Below are 24,495 nucleotides of genomic sequence, written 5' to 3' on the forward strand. Positions count from 1 at the left end.
GACCACCCCCTTCATAGGGTCTGTAAATTACACTCTTAGGGGAGTATTGATGGAAGAAGAGTTGGTGGTTTCCCCAGTCAGTGCTCACCAGAGACCTTACCAACTGCATACCGGTCTAGCTATAAAGCTTCTATATAGCTTGCACTGCACTCTTCTTCCATCAATATTACCTTCCCTAAGAGTGTATTTTACGGACATGATGATGGGGTGGTCCACTCCTGAAACCCGTAGTCCTTCTTACGTATAAATAAATAACTATTTCTACAAACTACCTTGGTGCCTTAAAGACCGTTTGGATATCCAATCTCACCCATTTTTTTCCCTCAATCTATACAATTTTTCACAACCTAGAATGCTGTTTTCTTCCTCCCTAATTAAAGGGAATGTGTTGTCAGTTTCGACCATGCAAGACAGCAAACAGTGTTAAGTAGCAGCCCTCTTCTTAAACAAAGAGCAACATTCACAGCCAGTGTTTGATAATGTCCAATAAATGTCTTGGTTAATTTAGATTTAACCCCTTAACGCTCTGCGCCGTAGCTCTACAGCGCAGAGGTATAAGGGATGTATGAAGAGGGCTCACGGGCTGAGTCCTCTTCATACAAAGGTGGGGGTTTTTGCATAATGCATAAAACCCCCACCGCTAATAACCGCGGTCGGTGCTAGCACCGATCGCGGCTATTAACCCCCCCCGTTGCCGCCGGCAAAGTCGCCGGTGGCATTTAAAAGACGGCGGCGCGCGGGCGCCGCCATATTTTTTTCGATCGCCACGCCCCCGAACGTCATCGGGGGGCGGCGATCGGTTGTCATGGTAGCCTCGTGTCTTCTTTTGACACGAGGCTATCTGGCAGCTGCAGATTCGTTACAATGAGCCAGTGGCTCATTGTAATGAATGTGCTGCAAAAATGCCATTTATTGCAATACAGAAGTATTGCAGTATATGGTAGCAGCGATCTGACCATCTAGGGTTAATGTACCCTAGATGGTCTAAAAGATAGTGAAAAAAAAAAGAAAAAAAAAAGTTTAAAAAATAAAAAAATTAATAAAATATTAAAAGTTCAAATCACCCCCCTTTCCCTAGAACGGATATAAAACATAATAAACAGTAAAAATCACAAACATATTAGGTATCGCCGCATCCCAAAATGCACGATCTATCAAAATATAAAAACGGTTACAGGCGGCGGTGACCTCCGAGGCAGGAAATGGCGCCCAAATGTCCGAAATGCGACTTTTACACCTTTTTACATAACATAAAAAATGAAATAAAAAATGATCAAAATGTCGCACAGACCTCAAAATGGTAGCAATGAAAACGTCGCCTCATTTCGCAAAAAATGACCCCTCATACATCTCCGTGCGCCAAAGTATGAAAAAGTTATTAGCGTCAGAAGATGGCCAAAAATTTTTTTTCTTTTTTGTACACATTCGTTTAATTTTTGAAAATGCATTGTGAGACACTGAAGGGGTTAACTGTGGATGGGCGGTATGTTTCCCCTAGGTTTTGCTATTATGCAAGGCCTTAGTGCTGAGGTTGGGTGTCCAGCACCTTGGACACAGGTGATGGGAGCAGCCCAATCAGTTTTTTTTTTTTAAAACCGCTCAGCAGAGCTGAAGTTGTTGTCTCTCTCTGGAAGGAGGCTGGAGAGCACACAGCCCTGACCTCTGTGCCTGGAGCAGTCAAGTGATTTTGTATAGTGGTGAGTTAGTGAACACCTGTATAGTTAGCACTCTGACGGGTAGGATTTTTTGTTTATTTAATGCCTGAATGTAAAGGCTGTTTTATTTTGCTGCTACAATAAACGCAGGCGAGACCTGTTTTGGACTGTACTTTGGTGTCACTGTCTTGAACTGCATCACAGCACCCCGCTACCACGGTCTCTACTGGGCCAAATCTCCCACATATGGTGCTTCGGATTGCGGGCAGTTCAAAAGACACACACCTGAAAGGCTCGCTTCATCCTGCAACATTGCATGGCCTGGGTGAAAGCAGCAGGCAAATTGCAGGATAAAGCCAAGATGGAGGACTTTATTAAAGCCATGCTCCAGCAGCAGGAGGAGAGGTCCCGCCAGCAGCAGGAGGAGTCCCAGGCTAATCGACAGCTGCAGCAAGCCATGTTCCAGCAGCAGGAGGAGAGATCCCGCCAGCAGCAAGCCATGTTCCAGCAGCAGGAGGAGAGGTCCCGACAGCAGCAAGCCATGCTCCAGAAACAGCAGGAAGAGTCCCGAGCCATGTTCCAGCTGCAGGAGGAGAGGTCCCGCCAGCAGCAGGAAGAGTCCAGAGCCATGTTCCAGCTGATGATGGAAAAGTTTTCTGGCGTTATGGCAGCACCGCAAGCGACGACTACTGAGGGGTCCCATACTGGTTTGCAAGGGTACCCGGTAGTCCAGCATTCCGCACGGGCTGCAGTGCAGAAGGCTTTACAAAAGATGACGGCGACCGACGTGGAGGCTTATCTCACTGTGTTCGAGCGAGTAGCTGAGCGAGAGGAGTTACCGGCTGAGCAGTGGGCAGATGTCCTGGCGCCGTTCCTGACAGGCGAATCGCAGAAGGCCTACTACGACCTGAGTGAAACTGAGGCCCGTGAGTACCCCCAGCTAAAGGCGGAGATTCTGGCTCGTCTTGGGGTCACCATTCAAGTTCGTTCCAGCCGGGTCCACCAGTGGGCATACTCTGAAAAACTACCCCCACGCTCCCAAATGCATGACCTGATCCATCTTGTCCGGAAGTGGCTACAACCCGAGGACTGCACCCCAGCACAGATGGTCGAGAGAGTGGTTCTTGACAAGTTCACCCGTTCTCTGCCCTCTCGGCTCCAGCGGTGGGTTGGACAGGCCGGTTCCACAAATGCTGAGGAACTTGTGTCCCTAGTAGAGAGATATCGGGCTACGGAGGATCTTCTACTTATCCCTCCCACACGAAGCAGTGCCAGTGACAAGGCCATTAAACCATCTGGTAAGACTGCTACTGCAGAAAAAGGTAAACAGGTCAGGTTGGGAGGGGGTACACTGGGGGGCTTGGATACACAGAAACCCAGTGAGGCTCGTGACAGAGGTCATGGCCGTATCCAGTGCTGGCGATGCCATGAAATGGGCCATATTGCTGCCAACTGTCCCCTGTCAGTGGAGCCAATGGACTGCAACCAGACCCGGCGAATGTCACTGTTTGCCCGGCCGGTTCTGGCTGCCGAATCAGTCACGGATGCAGAACCCCAAGTGTGTATGGTAACAATCGGTGGTCACACGGTGGAAGCCTTGCTAGACTCAGGGAGTCTGGTTACCCTGGTGCGGGGAACTTTGGTTGATCCTGGACTGTACAGTGGGCGTAAAGTGGGAGTGTTATGTATACATGGGGACACTCGCGAATATCCCACTGCTGTCATCAGCCTACATACCCCTTGTGGTACTATTACCCATGAAGTGGGGGTGGTGGGGACCCTGTTTCATGAGGCTATTATCGGCAGAGACTTACCGGTGTTTTGGGACCTCTGGAGACGAAGACCCACCTCAGGTGCTGTTGCAGATAATAAACGGCAGGTATGTCCAGCCTTGGCCCCTGAACCCTTTGAGGCCGATGTACCCACACCAGAAGTAGGGGTGACCCCATGTGATGAATTCTCTCCCCTTGAGGTCCTAGCTGGTGAGGTCGAGGGCCACGAGGAGGTGGCCGACATGCCGGACCTTGAGTTTTCCCGTGAGAATTTTGGGGCTGTACAGCTACAGGACCCTACCTTGTTTAAAGCACAGGAGAATGTTAAGGTGATAAATGGGGTACTCCAAATACCAGGGGCTGACAAAATATACCCCCGAATGGTGATTGTTGGGGAGCTGTTGTACAGGGTCGACCAGATACGGGGTGAGGAGGTTGAGCAACTTGTAGTACCCCAATCTCACCGTAGGCTGGTGCTAGAGTTGGCACACAAACATGTGCTGGGAGGGCATTTAGGTGCTGAGAAGACCCGGGAGAGGATCCTGCAGAGATTTTTCTGGCCCGGGGTGTGGGAGGAGGTAAACCGGTATTGTAGCTCCTGCCCTGAGTGTCAACTTACTGCCCCGGTGTCCCACTTCAGGAGTCCTTTGGTCCCGCTACCAATCATAGAGGTGCCATTTGAACGGATTGCAATGGATCTGGTTGGCCCCATAGTCAAATCCTCAAGGGGGCACCAATACATCCTGGTTATCCTGGACTACGCTACGCGGTATCCCGAGGCGATTCCATTAAGGAACACCTCCTCCAGAATTATTGCTAGGGAGCTGTTCCAGGTATTCTCACGCACAGGCCTCCCCAAGGAAATCTTGACTGACCAGGGTACCCCATTCATGTCTAGGGTGATGAAGGAGATGTGTAAGTTACTGCAGGTTAAATAGCTCCGCACCTCTGTGTATCATCCTCAGACAGATGGCCTAGTCGAGAGGTTTAACAAGACCTTGAAGGGGATGCTAAAGAGGGTGGTCAGCAAGGATGGGAAGGACTGGGATTGTTTGTTGCCCTATTTGATGTTTGCCATACGTGAAGTTCCCCAGTCCTCCATGGGTTTCTCACCCTTTGAGCTGTTATATGGCCGTTCCCCACGTGGGCTTTTGGATATAGCCAAGGAGACCTGGGAACAGGAGAGGACCCCCCACCGTAGTGTGATAGAACACGTCTCCCTTATGCAGGACCGCATAGCGGCGGTAATGCCCCTTGTAAAGGAGCACATGACAAGGGCACAAGAGGCCCAGTCTAGGGTCTACAATAGGTCAGCCAGACTCAGGACCTTTAACCCAGGCGACAGAGTGCTAGTTCTGGTGCCCACCGTTGAGAGCAAGTTCTTGGCAAAATGGCAAGGACCATATGAGGTCATGGAGAAAGTAGGGGAGGTAACCTACAGGGTATCTCAGCCGGGGAGGAGGAAACCCGAACCGATATACCACGTGAACCTCCTAAAGCCATGGAGGGAAAGAGAGTCCCTGATGGCCGTGGGAGTAGAAAAAGCGTCTGCCCCCAAGAAGGTGACACCGGAGGTAGGTGTACCTGATGCCAAGGTGCCTGAAGTACGGATCTTGGAGTCCCTCTCCAGGGCCCAGATTCAGGAAGCGAAGGAGTTTGTGCTCCGAAATGTGGATGTGTTCTCTAAGTTACCGGGACGTACTTCAGTCATCAAGCATGATATCATAACCGAACCCCACATCCGGGTACACCAAAAACCCTACCGGGTCCCTGAAGCGCGCCGGCTTGCCATATCCGAAGAAGTCAGGCAGATGTTAGACCTGGGGGTTATCGAGGAGTCTAAAAGTGACTGGTCGAGTCCTATTGTGTTGATTCCCAAACCTGATGGTTCCCTACGGTTCTGCAATGACTTTAGGAAGTTGAACGAGGTGTCCAAATTTGATTCTTATCCCATGCCCAGGGTTGACGAGTTGATAGAACGACTTGGACAGGCTAGATTCTTCTCCACCCTTGACCTGACGAAAGGGTATTGGCAGGTACCCCTTACTGACAGGGCCAAAGAGAAGACCGCTTTTGTTACCCCTGATGGGCTTTTTCAGTACGTGGTACTCCCCTTTGGGCTACATGGGGCTCCCGCCACATTCCAGAGGTTAATGGATCTCGTCCTAAAACCTCACCGGAGATATGCCTCGGCCTACCTGGATGACATCATAGTTTATAGTAACGATTGGGAGAGTCACCTGGCCAAGGTGCAAGCAGTTGTAGACTCCCTGAGGGCAGCAGGGTTGACAGCGAACCCCCAAAAATGTGCACTGGGTCTGGAAGAGGCCCGTTACCAGGGTTACCGTATTGGGCGAGGTGTCATCAAACCCCAAGTAAATAAAGTGGAGGCGATCCAGCAGTGGCCACGACCTATGAGCAAGAAGCAAGTCAGGGCTTTCCTAGGCATAGTGGGCTATTATCGCCGATTTATCCCCGATTTTGCTACCATAGCGGCACCCCTGACTGACCTGACCAAGGGTAGCAGGGCGGTGATGGTAAAGTGGAGTGAAGAGGCTGAGGGGGCGTTTCAGCGACTTAAGACGGTTTTGTGCGAGGGACCGGTACTGATCACCCCTGACTTCACCAAGACTTTTATTGTGCAGACTGACGCTTCTGACGTGGGCTTAGGGGCTGTACTGTCCCAAGTAGTGGAGGGTGAGGAACATCCCGTGACATTCCTGAGCCGCAAGCTCACACCTCCTGAGAAGAACTATAGTATAGTTGAGAGGGAGTGCTTGGCGATAAAATGGGCTCTGGAATCCCTGAGGTATTACTTGATAGGGCGACAGTTTACACTGGTGACCGATCACTCCCCCCTCACCTGGATGAGTCAGGCCAAAGATAGGAACGCCAGGGTCACATTGGTGGCTCCTAATGTTGCAGAATTTCAAATTCACAGTAGAACATCGAGCAGGAAAGCTGCATGGGAATGCCGATGCCCTGTCTCGTACCCACTGTCTGATGGCCAAAAGTGTTCGCCCCCACAGGGTCAAACAGAGGGGGAGGGTATGTGAGACACTGAAGGGGTTAACTGTGGATGGGCGGTATGTTTCCCCTAGGTTTTGCTATTATGCAAGGCCTTAGTGCTGAGGTTGGGTGTCCAGCACCTTGGACACAGGTGATGGGAGCAGCCCAATCAGTTTTTTTTTTTAAAACCGCTCAGCAGAGCTGAAGTTGTTGTCTCTCTCTGGAAGGAGGCTGGAGAGCACACAGCCCTGACCTCTGTGCCTGGAGCAGTCAAGTGATTTTGTATAGTGGTGAGTTAGTGAACACCTGTATAGTTAGCACCCTGACGGGTAGGATTTTTTGTTTATTTAATGCCTGAATGTAAAGGCTGTTTTATTTTGCTGCTACAATAAACGCAGGCGAGACCTGTTTTGGACTAAACCTTGGTGTCACTGTCTTGAACTGCATCACAGCACCCCGCTACCACGGTCTCTACTGGGCCAAATCTCCCACAGTATTAAAACACAATAAAACCTATATAAATTTGGTATCACCGCGATCGCACCGAACCAAAGAATAAAGTAGGCGTGTTATTTGGAGCGAAGAGTGAAAGTCGTAAAAACTGAGCCCACAAGAACGTGACGCACGTGCGGTTTTTTTTCAATTTTTCCACATTTGGAATTTTTTTTCAGCTTCGCAGTACACGGCATGTTAAAATAAATAACATTACGGGAAAGTAAAATTTGTTACGCACAAAATAAGCCCTCACACAGGTCTGTACACGGAAAAATGAAAAAGTTATGGATTTTTGAAGTTGGAGAGCGAGAAATGAGCCGAAAAACCCTCCGTCCTTAAGGGGTTAATATTTTAACAGTCTTCCTCATCTTTCTGTTCACACCTAAAAATTGACCCACAGCAACTTGCTATTGCAAGGCTTTAAGCAGGAGGTGACCGCTGAGCTTACAGTGTCATTAGCAGGTTGCAAAAAAGATACAGAGAGACTGTATGAGCCACAAGAAGGCAGAGAAATTGAAATCCTTCGATGACACACTAATGATCGCTTCATTGTGGTTAATGCCCTCCAATCAATACCACACAATGATGATTGACACCACACAACTCCAGGCACATTCAAGGGAGGTAATAGACACCCAAGTGTAATACCAGACTATACAAAATGGTTTTCGTCAGTGTGGTCTGCGTAACAGACAACCTAAAGGTTACCAGACTAGATCACTATCATTTGTATTGGTCAAAAAGCATCACTAGATGAGGGACCCCAATGGTGTTCAATGATGAAAGTTGCCAATTGCCAACTATATTTGAAATTCAATGAGAGCGATATGCCACTTTGTGTCCAATCAATACACAACTGCCGAACACTTATGGTACAGTGAACACCCATACTATTTACATATCATCATCTTTATGGATGACAATGCATCTGCTCCTTGAGATAAAGAATTGCTAGTGGAACCTATTAAAACCTATGGGATCAGCATGAAGAAGTTTGTTATTTTGTATCCCAGATCTTCAATGACACAAGAGTTGCCCTTAAATAAGTTTGCCTCAATGAAATCCAAGAAAGCAGAGTATCTTGTTTTTGTTGCCTGAGATTATAGAGCTACCATTTAAGAATAAGAATGTGCAACATCCCCCACCGGGGCCTAGCCTTTTCTTGGGGCCTGTAGTCAGCCGGGGCCCGCAGTACCCGAGTGGCTGGCGGTTGCGGCCTAGGCACGCTAGTGTCACGGTGCCTGGTATGGGGAACGGGAGGGCTGTCCTACAGCCTGGCAGGTCTCCAGCAGGGTGGTGTTGGCAAGAAATGATGAGGGAGAGGCTGCTATAGCGGTTCTCCCTGGGGCAACCCTTTGGTGTCTAGAGTATGAGTCTCTGGGTGGTGGACAGGGTGCCCGTGATGGTGACAGCCATAGTAGCAGGGACCAGACGGAGGCAGACATTGAACAAAAATAACTTACAGTTCTTTATTGTGACCGAAAGGAACAGAAGCAACATGCCTTGACAGAATGGTAGGATGCTGGAGATGTAGTTGGAGGGAGCCACAGGATGAATCATCAGCCTGGATGCAAAGGGAAAGCTGGGAAATAGCTGTGTCCTTGTAGGATGCTTCAGCTTTATCCTGGATTGCTTCAGGTATCACCCTTGAAGGTAGGATGATACCCCTTTCCTCACTCACTAACTCACTATTAGCTCCACTCTTCAGGCAGGGAGCTGGGCTCACCTGCTCTTGGTCTGGTGTGCTGGCTGCACAGACTTGCTTAGCTGAACTGAGCTGTGTCAGCTTTAGCCTAAGACTGACTTCACTGGACTCATTCCAGTCGTCTTCTGCTTTTAGAAGTTTCCTGACCAGGGGTTTTGTTACTCCCACTGGTCAGGTGGTGGCTACTCCTCCAATTACATCTCAGCTCACAGAGAGTGTAACACATGTGATTGGCTGACACATATGACATCACACAAAACACTTAACCCCTGCCTTACCAGGCAGGTTCTACCACTGCAGTGTTCCCCTGTGTTATCTAGGGACTATGTAGTGACATGTTGTGGGGCCGATCAGACCCTACACAGGCTGCAAGCTACATGGTGGGACGTATTCGCTAACACAGCTCTGCCTTGCATCGGCGAGGGTGTTGCAAATGGATTTGGTTGACCTTATATTAAAAGACTGCTAGGTGAGATGAGTATAACCCAACTATAGTAGGTTATGCCATATATTTTCCTGAGGTGGGTCACCTAAGGTGGTGGCACCAACTGTAACCCTTTTCCTTTGGCCAAGGAACTGATGATGCAATGAGTGAATCCAGCAATTAATCCAGACAATTCATTTATTTATATGTACCAAGAGGTGTTTTTTTCTGTACATGTATACAGTGGGGAAAAAGTATTTAGCCAGCCACCAGTTCTGCAACTTCTCCCACTTACAAAGAGGAGAAAGGCCTGTAAGTCAAATGTTGCTAGACATTAATGAGGGGGAACAGGACTGATCCACCTCTCTATATGTGCATTAAAAGTAATAAAGGAGCACTTGTGCAATACACTAATGAAATGTTTTTGTCTATTACCTATTTGTATTTGCTATTGATCCATTGTACCTGATCTATTGGAACTGTACTCCTTGATTTTGTGTTGTATTATTCTTTTGCAACAAAAAAGGTCCTTTTGACCTATAAAAATGTACTTTTATTTCATTTACTATATAAAAAACATCAAGTGAGATCTATAACATGTGTATAGGTATACACAGTTTTTACAGTAGGCTAGGATAGTAATAAGGCGAGCTTGTATGTAAATGTGGTAACGTTTTAATATTTATTTCAAGGTGGTGTTAGCAATTGTGGGGTACTGTGGCCCTGTAGATAATCTTAAAGTATGTAAAATCTCCAGCTGAGGCTTATATAGAGGTTTTGGTACAAAAGTGCTATGTACCGACAATTTACACTTATTGTGCTGTTGAGACTAAAATTCATGGATGAATTCACACTCTGTGAATATCATAGGTTTACAATTTGGGGATGCTTAGCCCCTAAATAGACCCTCAAGTTATGATAAACCTCTAGCTGGAGTTCATATAAAGTAAATAGATTACTCTTATTGTCCTGAAGGCTAGGACTTGAAAGTGAATTTACGTTCAGCGAATTTACTATATATTTGTGTCTTTAAATTCAGACTTTCAGCCGAAATGTAAGTCTGTCTGTGGCTGAACACTCGGCATTCACCTCAATAACCCTAAATCAATGGTTTATCAGGCAGCATTCACCTCAATTTTTAAATTGTAGATTTAACACCACCGTGGTCGGTGGTCCTTGATTTTAACTCATGCACACATTCATACAATTCAGTCTCGCACTGGTCCTATTAATTATAGAAAGACAATGGTCTAGCTGTCGCTGCAGTTCGACCCTAGATCAATATTCACCCTTCACCTTAACACCACTCATTAAAATGCAAAGGCTCAAGCAGCCACCCTGACATGTTTTGCCATCGACATGGCGTCCTCGGGCGATAAAGAAGAACTGCTTGGTAGAAACACGACTTGTCGTTTGGAGAAGAGTGAATGCTGAGGTGCATCCAAAGAACACCATACCTACTGTGAAGCATGGGGGTGGCAACATCATGCTTTGGGTCTGTTTCTCTGCAGAGGGACCAGGATGACTGATCAGTGCATATGTAAAGTGCATTTGGTTTCGTAAGAAGAATTTCAAGGTCCTGGAGTGGCCTAGCCAGTCTCCAGATCTCAGCCCTTTAGAAAACCTTTGAAGAAAGTTTGTAAGTTCATGTTGCCTAGCGACAATCTTAAAATATCACTGCTCTAGAGGAAATCTTCACAGAGGAATAGGCCAACAAACCAGCCAACCTTGTAAAGACTTAAAGAAAACGTTTGAAATATAAAAAGTATTAAGATGAACTTTCGTTATTGACCACATATTTATTTTACACCAAAATGTGACAAAAAAAAAAAAAATCAGACCGTGCACAATTGGTGGCTAACTAAATACTTTTTTACATACTGTACATGTATTTATGTATGGTAATGATGAAATCAATTTTAGTGTTTGGTTTTTATAAATGGTTAATAACTTTTTATCAAAATTTGGATAAACCAATAGTACAATGGTCACTAGAAATTTCTTATGATTGCAAAGTGCTTCCTTTTCTACTTAGTTTGCATCTTGATGTCCATCCTACTTTGTTCTTAATCTGCTTTTCAAATCTGTAAGGGGGGTATGTATTATATGCCGGCAGTCCTGCGCCAGCGTATGATAGTGGCTATGCCCCCCGCGTCCCGTCAGATACATCAAGAGGCTTAGGTATCTTGATTTATCTCGCGGGCGGTATGACCACTGGGCAAAACTACTGCAGGTGCGACCTGGTGTAGTTTTACCAAGTCCCTCTACGCCCCCTCCGTGCCCACATGGCGTGGTAGTTTCTGTAACAATCTACACCAGTAGAAGCATTGATAAATCTCCTCCCAAATGTGTATGTGTGTACCTTACCCTACAAGAGCTACACATTTTTCATTCTGCCATCTCTTTTGCATATATGACCACTGGACTGTTACTTTGGACTAGTGGCATGGTATGTATCATGTTGTTTCAATAAATTATTAACCTATTTAAATGATGGACCATACACGAGGTACTGAAATTCATTGCCATGTTTAGATTTTGTAAAGGACTCACAATTAGAGATGAGTGAGCACTAAAATGCTCGGGTGCTCGTTATTCGAGACGAACTTTTTCCGATGCTCGAGAGTGGCATGACGACATACCCCAAATGGACTCAGGCTTCAAACCAATTAAAAAAATTCCTTTTGGCGAGAATGACATGTAGCATTGTATGTATCAGTATTTTGCCTGGTTAAGGCGGCAGAGAGAAACCAAAGGAGGTGAGAAAGAAGTGTTGAAATGATTTCCTACGGTATATTTAGTCGATAACACAGCATGGGGGCAACATAGTGACCAAGTTCCATAACGTATCTGGTGAAACACCCAAAAAATTAGCCTGACAGCTCATTTGATAAGGGGACGACATGTGAAGGCAGCCATGGAGACGACTTCCATAATTAAGAGCGACAGTATGGGGCATCTATATTGTGCTGCTATGATTGCAACTTCAGGTCTTTCACCTGTCCAAGCCCCTGTCTCTCGGCTCCTCCCCACCCAAAATGGGCCTGGGGACCAGAAGCGTTTACTTTGAAAAAAGTATAATTTTCAAAGCAGGCGGGGGCTACAAACAGCATTTCTAAGAACCTTTTGTATAAGATCAAGTCTAGTACTGTTCTTATAAGTAATTGGCTTGGTTATGGTGGGTGAGGGGAATGTAAACAGATGCGCAAGAAACGCTGAAATAATATCGGTAAATGATAAAAGTTTGCCATTATATTTTGTGGATAACAGAGCAGGGTGGCGACAAAGTTAACAAGTTTGATGTGGAAGCCATGAAAACAACCCAAAAATCTGCCTGACACAGCTCGTTTGCTAAGGGGACGATGTATGGAGGCAGCTATATGGACGACTTTGGGAGGCAGCTATGGAGATGATGTGTGGAGGTAGCAATGGAGACAACGTGTGGAGGCAGCTATAAAGACGACGTGTGGAGGCAGCTATAAAGACGACGTGTGGAGGCAGCTATAAAGACGACGTGTGGAGGCTGCTATGGAGACAATTAAATTTGGATAGTGCCTGTATGTGGCAGTCCAAAAAAGTTTTCAAACCAGAGTAGCAGGTAGGTGGTCCTCCAGAAAAATTAAATACATAAAGTACTATAGCTAGAGCCAGTTGGCCCTATCAAAAATAGCCAGTTTCCTCTGCTTTAGTGTACAAAGAGGAGGAGAAGGGAGGAAAATGAGGAGGAGTGCATACATTATTCAGGTTGAGCTTCTTTCACCTGGTGGAGAATGGAAATCCTGAGAAATCCAGGCTTTATTCATCTTGATAAGCGTCAGCCTGTCAGCGCTGTCAGTCGACAGGCGTGTACGCTTATCGGTGATGATGCCACCAGTTGCACTGAAAACCCTTTAGCGGCAGGGAAGGCAAGAACCTCCAAGGCGTACAGCGCCAGTTCGTGCCACATGTCCAGCTTTGAAACCCAGTAGTTGTAGGGAGCTGTGTGATCATTTAGGACGATGGTATGGTCAGCTACGTACTCCCTCACCATCTTTCTGTAAAGATCAGCCCTACTCTGCCGAGACTGGGGACAGGTGAAATCTGCCATATGCGCCAGAGTCCCAACTCGCAAGAATTCACTCCCCTCACTGGCCTGACTGTCCATTTCCTCCTCCTCCAACTCCTCTTTTTCTGCCCATACACGCTGAACAGTGAAGGACTGAGCAATGCTCCCCTCTTCTGTCTCGCCAACATTCTCCTTCTCTTCCTCCTCATCCTCCTCCGATATGTGCTGAGAAACAGACCTGAGGGTGCTTTGGCTATCAACAAGGGAATCTTCTTCCCCCGTCTCGTGTGACGAGCGCAAAGCTTCCGACTTCATGCTGACCAGAGAATTTTTCAACAGGCCAAGCAGCGGGATGGTGAGGCTGATGATGGTGGCATCGCCACTGGCCATCTGTGTTGACTCCTCAAAGTTACTCAGCACCTGACAGATATCAGACATCCACGTCCACTCCTCATTGTAGACTTGAGGATGCTGACTGACCTGACTACCATATCTGGTGGAGGTTGACATCTGGCAGTCTACAAACGCTCTGCGCTGCTGGTAAACTCTGGATAGCATGGTTAATGTTGAACTCCACCTCGTGGGCACGTCGTGAGCAGGGCAGTTGGAGGTGGTGCTGCGCTGCCCTGAGAGTGGCAGCATCTGTGCTGGACTTCCGGAAATGCGCACAGATACGGCGCACCTTCGTGAGCAAATCAGACAGATTGGGGTATGAACTATGAGATTTAACACATAGGCCAGGCATGGCACATGTGTCAGTATGCCGAGTTGCAGAGCCGCCACCAGGTTACGGCCGTTGTCACACACAACCATGCCTGGCTTCAGGTTCAGCGGTGCCAGCCACAGATCAGTCTGCGCCGTCATGCCCTGTAATAGCTCTTGGGCGGTGTGCCTTTTATCGCCTAGGCTCAGCAGTTTGAGCACCGCCTGCTGTCGTTTAGCGACGGCACTGCTGCTGTGCCTAGAGCTACCGACTGATGGCGCCATGCCTACGGATGGTAATTCGGAGGAAGAGGTGGAGGAGGGGTGGGAGGAGGAGGAGGCATAGTAGGCCTGAAACACCTGGACCGAGGTAGGCCCCTCAATCCTTGGCGTCGGCAGTATATGACCAGCCCCAGGGTCAGACTCGGTCCCAGCCTCCACCAAGTTAACCCAATGTGCCTTCAACGATATATAGTGGCCCTGCCTGGCAGCACTCGTCCACGTGTCCGTGGTCAGGTAGACCTTGTCAGAAACGGCGTTGGTCAGGGCACGGATGATGTTGTCTGACACGTGCTGGTGCAGGGTTGGGACGGCACATCTGGAAAAGTAGTGGCAGCTGGGGACCGAATACCGAGGGGCGGCCGCCGCCATGAGGTTGCGAAAGGCCTCGGTCTCTACCAGCCTATAGGGCAGCATCTCCAGGCTGAGTAATTTGGAGATGTGGACGTTGAGAGCTTGGGCATGTGGGTGAGTTGCACTGTATTTCCTCTTGCGCACCAGCGTCTGGGGTATAGAGAGCTGGACACTGCGCATGGAGACATTGGTGGATGCTGTGGAGGATTGTGGAGGCGAAGGTGTGGTTTTCGCACGGGAGGTGTTTGGGCCGAGGTCCTGGGCAGGGTCTGACTAGCAGAGGCAGCAGATGACACAGGGGAAGGAGCAGTGGTGTGCCCGGCCGGAGGTGAACGGCCTTGGTTCCATTGAGTGGGGTGTTTAGCATTCATATGCCTGCGCATACTAGTGGTGGTTAAGCTGGTAGTTGTGGAACCCCTGCTGATCTTTAAAGAACCTCCAGACTTCCGAAAATCTAGACCTCGCCACGGGAGCTTGACTACGTGAAACATTTGGCGCGGATGCACCAGCTCTGGCCCTGCCTCTCCGTCTGGCCCCACCACTGCCTCTTCCAACCTGTTCTCGTCGAGGACTCGCATCCGTCTCAGAAGCACTGTGTTTACCCGGCCTATCAACCCAGCTTGGGTCTGTCACCTCATCATCCTCCGATCCCTCAGTCTGCTCCCCCCTCGGACTTCCTGCCCTGACAACAACTTCACCACTGTCTGACAACCGTGTCTCCTCATCGTCCGACACCTCTTTACACACTTCTTCCACTACGTCAACAATGTCATCATGATCCATAGACTGCGACCGGTGGAAAATCTGGGCATCGGGAAAGAGCTCAGCAGCAACCGGACAAGTGGTTTGCGACTCTGGGAAGGGTCCAGAAAACAGTTCCTCAGAGTATGCCGGTTCAAATGCCAAATTTTCCTGGGAGGGGGCAGACTGGGGGGAAGGAGGCTGAGGTGGAGGAGCTGGAGAAGTGCTGATTTCGGTGACATGGGTGGACTTCGTGGAAGACTGACTGGTGGACAAATGGCTAGAAGCATTGTCCGCAATCCACGACATCACCTCTTCGCACTGTTCTGGCCTTAACAGTGCTCTACCACGAGTCCCAGTAACTTGAGACATGATGAACCTAGGGAGTGTAGCTCTGCGGCGTTTCCCTGCTCCCTCATCAGCAGGTGGTGTCTCACCCCGTCCAGGACCACGGCCTCTGCCCCCTGCAGTAGTTGGACGCCCACGCCCTCGTCCTCTACCCCTACCCCTAGCTTTCGGGTTCAACATTTTCAAAATGAAAGTGTAAACTGTAAATTTTTGTTTACCTACACTCACAGCACACAACTGGATTTTGTGCTTTGCCTGTGATGACTTTTAGTTTTGAAAAAAAAAATTGGCAGACTGTGCCTAATTCAATCAAACCCCTAATAAATTGTCCCACTTAGGTGTTTGAGATGGATATGTGTGTCACTAAGAGCTAAATAGAACGTTCCCAAGTCTCACCGCAAATTCCTCAAAATAAGGGACTAGCTGCACTACTAGTGCCAGCAAGCCCAGCCACAAGCAAATGAAAAAAAAATAAAATATAACGCTATTCTAGCCCTAAGACGGGCTGTTGGGTTCTTGTAGACTCACTCCTGCCTAACACTAAGCTAATGTAACACCCTAACGCTATCCCTGCAGCAGCAGCAGATCAAGCAGCGCGGGCAGGGGCTAATCTATTCCAGGGTCACCTGATCAGGCCAGCCAACCTGATCAGGCCAGCCAACCTGCTATCGACGTGTAAGGGTACAACGTCATGCTGGGTGGAGTGCAGAGTCTCCTGGCTTGTGATTGGCTCTGTTTCTGGCCGCCAAAAATCAAAACAGCGGGAGATGCCATTTTCTGGAGCTGGCGAAGTATTCGTCCGAGCAACGAGCAGTTACGAGTACGCTTATGCTCGAACGAGCATCAAGCTCGGACGAGTGTGTTCGGTCATCTCTACTCACAATACAAAATACATACATTATTGAACAGATCTCTCTGAGCTGATGAGGCCACCAACCCTGAAAAGCTCCATCAGGGTAACTCTGCAACGGATTCAAAATTCAATTTTGCCAATAACAAGCTGCAAAATGTTTCACCAGATTCACCAGACCCATATCCATTTCTTTCTTGGCCTGGCTTTGTGCACATCAGACATTTCTGCTTTAAAGTTGTAGTATTATGACATCAGTTGGAATTTATTTAACATGACAAATATATTTGTCTCAAGTGCATTGTAAAATATGCTGTGTAACACCATTAGCATAAATTCATAAAGTCTTCTGCATTACCAAAGTCTCTTAAAGCCCCACTGTGCCCAGTGTATACTAAAGTAACTAGCAGATATCAGACTGACAGCATATGTTCCTTTCTAAATCAATTCCCAGTAAGTTGATGCTGCTCTCTGCTATCTCCAGTGTGTTACATTACACTGATTATCCCCAATGTCGCCATTTTTCATTTGATGTAAGCTATGAGAGTAATTAAGAGCAGAAAGAGCACCTCAGAGACTCTTATTTTAATAGGAAGACTCGAACATATACATATAGATTGCTGGAAATGAAGTTGCTATTGAAATGTTCTGACTATAACTAAAGCTAAAGGAAAATAGCTAGAAAATACATTTAAATTAAATAAAAAACAGCAAAAACATACATTTTCCATATTTGTATGCACATCTGGCTATATTACACATTACTTACTTACATACACTTTTTCCTTACAGCACTTTTTCCAAAGATCTACCACTATACTGGCTTCTTTCTTTCACTGGTTTTCTATAAATTACATAGAGCCTGAGCACAACATCACATAACCAGCAAAGACAGAACTATCTCTAGTAGCTGGAGGTGCACTGTGGTTATACTCCTCATCTATGTTCTCCTCATTAAACGGAGAAACCATAACTGTACAAGTATTTCCGGGAAGGCATGGATGTCACCTTGTTCATAATAACTGTGACAGGCAGTGAAGGATTAAGTGTCCCATGGGCCCTGGGCTGTTCACACAACTAAGGTACCCCAGCATCCAAACCAACATGTGCCTGGATGTTAGGGCTACTACTTTATATGCTCTATAAACTCTAAATCCTCTATATCCTCAATCTTGTAGTGTTCATAAAAGTAATTTAATGACCAACTTCAATCATGAATACCCTATTCCAGTGATGTCGAACCTTTTAGAGACCAAGTGCCCAAACTACAACCAAAACCCAATTATTTACCCTGATGTGCCAACGTGTCATTTTAAGCAATAACTTATTGCTACCTGTTCTTCCACTTCTTTAATTGTATTGGCCACCTGAGGCCACCAAAACAGTTTAAACAAGGTGGGCAAATTCAGACTACCATTGTAGCTTCTCTCCAGGGTCTCTCTGTTTAGAAAGAATGGTGGGTCCAGCAGGATGACCTCCAAAGATAATGCAGTTCTATCAACACCTTCTCACTTTTCAAGCAGTTCCAAACAGCCAATGAAGTTTTGCTGTAAAATAGTGCTGAGCGCAGCATCTCATAAATTGCCTAGGACTGCATGAAGATTTAATGGATTTGTTCCTGTTTGGTGAACTCTGTCCTGGGGTGATGGCCTGAGTGCCCACAGAAAGGGCTCTGAGTACCACCTCTAGCACCAGTGCCATAGGTTCGCCATCACTGCCCTATTCAATCTTATACCCTATCTATTTAGGAAAGCCTATCACTTCATGAAACCATCCGAAACTACCGTCCAGAAAAGTTCTCCCAAACCGTGTAGGAGATCTGGACAGCTATACCTGGCTGGTCCAGCCTCTGTGGGCTCTGCAGCTGAATTCCCTCCTTCCACCCCTGGAAGCATCCCAAGGCCTAATCTCCTCCCCCTGAAGACACCACCGCACGCAGTCCCTATTGTTTTTTATATCAGGGACCCTATAACCCCCAACCCATATAATGTGTCGTTTTCAGAAGCTCCTGGTCTAAAATGCCCACTTTACTGCAATTCCTCCCTTTTCTGTAACTCCCTCCTGATAGTGCTGCTTTTCTGCTCTCTTGTCTTTGGCCTTTTCACTATGATGAAAAAAAATCTTCATACAGTAAATACTCGCTTATAAGCGAAGGCTTATATAATAATGTGTCTACTAAAATGTCCAGCAGGAGCCGCACCTCACAGCAGAGCCCACGTTAATGTAATGTCCACTGCAGAGCCCCCCTTTAATATGTCCACAGCAGAACCCCCTTTAATGTAGTGTCCAAAGCGGAGCCCCCTTTACAGAAATGTCCACAGCAGAGCCCCCCTTTAATATGTCCACAACAGAGCCCCCCTTTAATATGTCCATAACAGAGCCCCCCTTTAATATGTCCATAACAGAGCCCTCCTTTAATATGTCCATAACAGAGCCCTCCTTTAATATGTCCATAACAGAGCCCCCCTTTAATATTATGTCCACAGCAGAGCCCCCCTTTTATGTAATGTTTACAGCAGAGTCCCCCTTTAATGAAATGTCCACAGCAGAGGCCCCCTCCAATGTAATGTCCACAGCAGAGCCCCCCTTTAATAACTCATAACCACTATGTAAATATCATCCTGACACTGTTTGGATCTGTATAAACTATGTTCATGTCTGTGTTTTGAAGACTATGAGCACAACCATTAAGGTTCATCAAATGAACACCAAAATTCTGGAGTAATTTGAGCCAAAAAAATCACTTTACTGACTAGTACAAAAAGGATTGAAAAAAAGTGCAGTCCGCTAGACCAACTATAGATGTTGCAAAGTACTACTTGACAGTTTTAAATTGCACCAGACTTATCAAGCATCAGACACAGTGATAAATTGGATGCAGCAGAAGATTGTCTAGTCGTCCTCTGCACTGGTATAATGTGTGACACAAATCTACCCCCTTGATAATCTCCCCCTTGTGTTCCATCATTTATTATCTGTGCAGATTTCTGACTTACCTTGGACTACAGCTTTGTAAATTGCAGGGAACCCGACCTGTGATTGGTCGACTCTTTGCATTACAAAAAGAAATATTAACCTGAATCCGCATATCTCTGTAGCATGCTTCTTTGGTGTTCATGTAACCTACAATGGATTCAAAATAAAAGTATACTTATACCAGTTGGCAATTTTATATTGTACTAAAGTAAATTGTGGCATTGTGCAGTTTTAGGCGTTGTGCACATGAACATCAGCTAGCATTTTTTTTTTACAGCCAACGCACATGCCCACGGCCATTGCTTGCTTAACGAAAGTGTGGTATAAGGTGTAGTATAATCCACTTGGCTTCTTATAATGGTTTTCCATTCAGTAAATTATACACCACAGACAATAAAAGTGGCTGTTCTGGCTATAAGATAGTTGAGGCTAAAAGAACATAAAAAGATAATTAACAACATACATAATTAGTTGCAAAAATCTCATCATCCAATTTCCGCACCAACTTTTCTGTCACACATAAATGAAAAACAACATAATACTATTCTTTGTTTCTGCTCATTGACATCTCTCATTAGCAAAATGCTAGGTCAAAGACAACGCAGAAAGGGTTTCTGGGTGAGGGCCAACTCCAAACAAACATTATATTGTTCTATGGTGCAGCAATTAAAGAAAGCATAGAAATCATTAAAGCTGCCCTATCTCACATATGATAACCTTGTGCATATCATAAGATCTTGATTTCTCACTTCTTTGAGAGGCACCTAACTATCTCTTACAGATGTATGACAAACCATTTGACTGTTCCAGATAGTAGGCATATGAACTGTGAGTCTGACTAAGGGGTTTGTAACTCACAGTCTTTATGATTTTAACCCTTTCTAAGCCAGTCATTTTGTAACAATAGGTTGAGAAGAGACTTTGTTCAAAATCTGATCTGAACTCCTTCCCCCAAAAATAACTATTGAAATAATAAGCAACATTTTAAGCTGTTAACCTGCTGATCAGTGGAAGTCTTACTAAGTGGACCTGAACAAAATGCTGCCATTATTACCTATGGAACTGCAGTAGATTGGCAAATGCAATATTATTGTTGCATGAAAGCACTGGCAACCAACAGTAATGGACCCGAATCTGAACTCAAAAAATCTTTTAAGATCCAGTAACGAACAAAAGCCTCCAAAAGTAACACCAATGATAAATACTGTATATCATTATTCTCCATTAAAATGAGTAAGCACTGAGGAAAATTTGGAAAATAAAGTAGCAGCCTTGGTCTCTAGAACAATGTCAAAAGAATAATACAATTTTTCTGCCTGATCCGCATCATATAAAGAACATTTAGGTCAGCCTCCATTATTATATCCAAAAAAAATAAGGAAAAGTGATATACAGTCAAGAGAAAAAAAAAAATCTTTGGTTTTAAATTTTGCATATAAGTATAAAATTACTAAAAAGCTCCTGGTCCTAGAGTGCACTAATAATTTTCCAACTACACCTATTAGAGTTCAACTCCTATGGTTTATTTACAGTGTACAATTTGCTTGGGCTAAAAAGCTTTTGGCTCTTTTAGTGTCATTAGAAATCTATATGGTGATGATATCTGCATTCTCAAAACATTTACATCCATATTAAAATTGATGAAGGTTCCAAAAAATCTTAATATTAAATTCTTTCTATTCTATATATAGAATCAATCATCAAACTTATTGAAAGCACATCTTAAAAACATAATCAAATAAGGTAGTTTCAAGAGATACAGATCATTTTTTTAGTAGTTTGGGAAAATGTATAGCGAAGCATGTATGAGAACAAATATACTACATTTTTGTCTGGTATATCATTTGGTAGCAAATACAAAGCTTGCTATATTCAGGAATATTATTGGCTACCACTCACCTATAGGATCAGAGGTCCTTACATGACATGCGTTGGTCACTTACAAACTCCCAAACACAGGAAAACTTTTGTTTAATAAAATATATTGCAGTTTGGTTAAACATTATGTTACACTTTTAATGAAAGGTGCTTGCTTAAAGTCTTAACTCAAGTATAAATAAAACCAAAATGTGTTTTTAACCTGAAAACTAAAATTTTTACTAATAAAATGATCTGTGCAGTAAAGAAAATGCTAAAACAACACTGTACCTCCTCCGCATGATGCAGAACATTCTGAGCGAATAACTGCCCATGTGTAGTTGTGCTTTTTTTGAATAGGCCTCTTCTCATTCTCTTGTTTGGGGATTGAGAACTCCCACATTATTCCAGGGTTTTTACCTTGCAGTAGAATCTAGAATAATAGATGATATGTTTCAGTTTATTGGTGCATGGTTTGTGTTATGCATGCAATTAAAAAATTGTAGGTTACAGTTGAATACTAGTGGTACGCCACATCTTGCCTAAAGCTGCTTAGAGTACATCCAGCACTATTTATCTTATCCAAATCTAATTTCCCATAACAGATGTAGTTATTTACATGACTGTTCTATATGGTTTGGATACTCATAAAAGGGAATAATGTGGCAGAGAAACATACACTTTATTTAATCTGTAACTTTGGGGGTTTGGGAAACAACTATGGATTCTGTCTAACCACAGGAAGTGGGACATCTGACTCCTGTTCTCCAGATAGGTGTGTAATCCTTGTGTAATCCTTTAAGACCCAGTTGATAGAGAGTGAAAAGTTGAGTATTTTGAGATTTTATGATCTCTACATACCACTATTAACTTTTGATAAAGAAACAATTTATAGTACCTGCGCCAACAAATTTAGAACAAATTAAAAGAAATTAAAAGATTGACATGAAAGTGTGCGTAGAGTAACGCAGCTATGGTGCCTGCATTACACACTATACTCATACACAAAGCCGCTACTCCTAGGTAACTGTAGCTAAGACGAAATGGGATTAACCAATCGCAGTTCGGTGTATTGATGTACGTGTGTGTTAGTAAAGGTTGGTACCTGCACTGAAGCTGCAGTTGTTACTCTCAGACTGGATGATCCGGGAAGAAAACTTTCTTTGCACAATTGTAGTATAGTCCGTCCTGTCACTGCGTCATGCAACTAATCCATTTGGAGTTTGTCGCAAGCAAACTGGACAGTACTCACTGCGTGAGGAGTGGAGCTCCGGCCGGTAGCTACACACTCCAAGCACAGTTCCGGTGAGTTCCGTACGGTGACGTCACCAAGATTACGGAAAGTCCGCCAACGCGTTTCAGAGACCAGTGCTGTCTCCTTCGTCAGGACTGTCCGTCACTGTGTGAGCAGTGTGTTTTATACTACTGTCAGATCGAGTCAGTAAAGCAGGAAGTGTGTGAGTGTAAACAGTCATTTGACACTATTCCATATATGTATAGTAATGCTATCAGCTAAAAACTTAATTCCTTTATTATTTATTTCTTTGCAATTTTTTTTAAAACAAAATATACTAAAAATATGTATAGACAATTAAAAATTCTAAAGAAATCCGGACTCATGCCGGACTTACAAATCAATTACATAGGAGACTGCATAAAATTCATCCTTAATCACAATTACTTTAAATATGAGGATTCATTTTATTTACAGACCTGGGGTACGGCCATGGGGACCAGATTCGCACCAAGTTACGCCAATTTATACGTGGGAAGATGGGAGGACACCTACATTTTTTCCACGGGCGGACTTGCTGCAAATCTGGTCCTCTGGCGTAAATTTATCGATGACGTGGTGTTTGTGTGGTCAGGGGGAGAGGAATCACTTTTAGAATTCTTCAACAATATGAATAAAAACGAGTACTTCCTGGAATTCACGGCCACCTTCAGCCGGGAGTCCATTAATTTTCTTGACATAACCATTTACATTGAAGATGTGACGATTGAAACCAGGACATTCAACAAACCTACAGATAGTAACAGCTTTATCCGAAAAACCAGTGGTCATCTTCCAATTTGGCTAGATGCCATACCAAAAAGTCAATTTCTGCGCCATCGCAGAAATTGTACAGACCTAGAAATATTCAAAGAGGAAGCAATAATGTTACAACAAAAGTTTATCAATAAAGGATACAATGAAACTCCTCTCAAAAATACTGAAGCAATGGTTACAAAAATATGCAGATCTGAATTATTGAAAGATTGAGAAATGACAAGAGAAGAAAACACAAATAGGAAGGAAATAATGGAAAAGAACCAGATAGACGTGCCCATCATAACTCAGTACACACAGGACCAAAAAATTCTTAAGAATATTATAGCTCGCCACTGGAATATTTTGTCCCAGGATAAAATAATAGGCCAATACCTATCAAAGAAGCCAAAATGTATTTTTAAAAAAGCTAAAAACATTGGAGGCCTTGTGGCCCCGACTGTAAAGTTTGTAAAAAATTCTGTGACATCTACAAAGGAAAAAAATTTCCTACAAAATAAAGGCTTCTTCCCATGCAAACAATGTATGGCATGCAAGATCACCAAAAATAAAAAAAACCATTAAAACATTTGGTCCTAGCGATTGTATGGATAAGTACAAAATTAAAAGTCAATTAACTTGCCGAACAAAGGGAGTTATATATTGTATTATATGCCCCTCTAATAAACTGTATATCGGCCGAACAAAGAGAATGCTGAAAGATCGCATCAACGAACATAGAAGAAATATCGAGAAACGAGTTGAGGAACACCCTTTATCAGACCACTATAAAAAATTCCATCAGGGACAATTTGAAAAAACACTATTTTTTGCCATAGAAAAAGTTCAGAGAAACTGGAGAGGAGGAGACTATGTCTCAAATGTCGCGCTCAGAGAGTAAATGGATCTTCTCACTGGTCCCAGTTGGGTTGAATAAAGAGATAGAATTATTTGCATTTGAGTAAAAATAATCACAGCCCATACAGAGAAGACATCATTAGGAACACGGACACACTCCCAATTGCAGCCTCCGATCCATATATATATCCTTTTATATATTTCTAATTTTTAATTGTCTATACATATTTTTAGTATATTTTGTTTTAAAAAAAATTGCAAAGGAATAAATAATAAAGGAATTAAGTTTTTAGCTGATAGCATTACTATACTTATATGGAATAGTTATATGGAATAAATTTACGCCAGAGGACCAGATTTGCAGCAAGTCCGCCCGTGGAAAAAATGTAGGTGTCC

General features: G+C 44.7%; 1 protein-coding gene across 5 annotated transcripts in view; it reads right to left on the reverse strand.

Moving 5' to 3' along the window:
- The window catches only part of ADAMTS16 (ADAM metallopeptidase with thrombospondin type 1 motif 16), a 360,296-nt gene that overhangs the window by 88,260 nt on the left and 247,541 nt on the right, over positions 1-24,495 (reverse strand). For all 5 annotated transcript variants that reach the window (XR_011855812.1, XR_011855811.1, XM_072152917.1 and 2 more), the window contains exons 17-18: positions 21,504-21,645; positions 19,376-19,502 (exon numbers count right to left, since the gene is read on the reverse strand). Coding sequence is in view for 3 of the 5 variants with exons in the window: in XM_072152917.1 (XP_072009018.1) it covers positions 19,376-19,502; positions 21,504-21,645 (269 nt within the window). In the remaining 2 variants the exon portion in view is untranslated. The remainder of the gene's footprint in view (positions 1-19,375; positions 19,503-21,503; positions 21,646-24,495) is intronic.

This window comes from Engystomops pustulosus, chromosome 5, assembly GCF_040894005.1.
Source record: "Engystomops pustulosus chromosome 5, aEngPut4.maternal, whole genome shotgun sequence".
Taxonomy (NCBI): domain Eukaryota; kingdom Metazoa; phylum Chordata; class Amphibia; order Anura; family Leptodactylidae; genus Engystomops; species Engystomops pustulosus.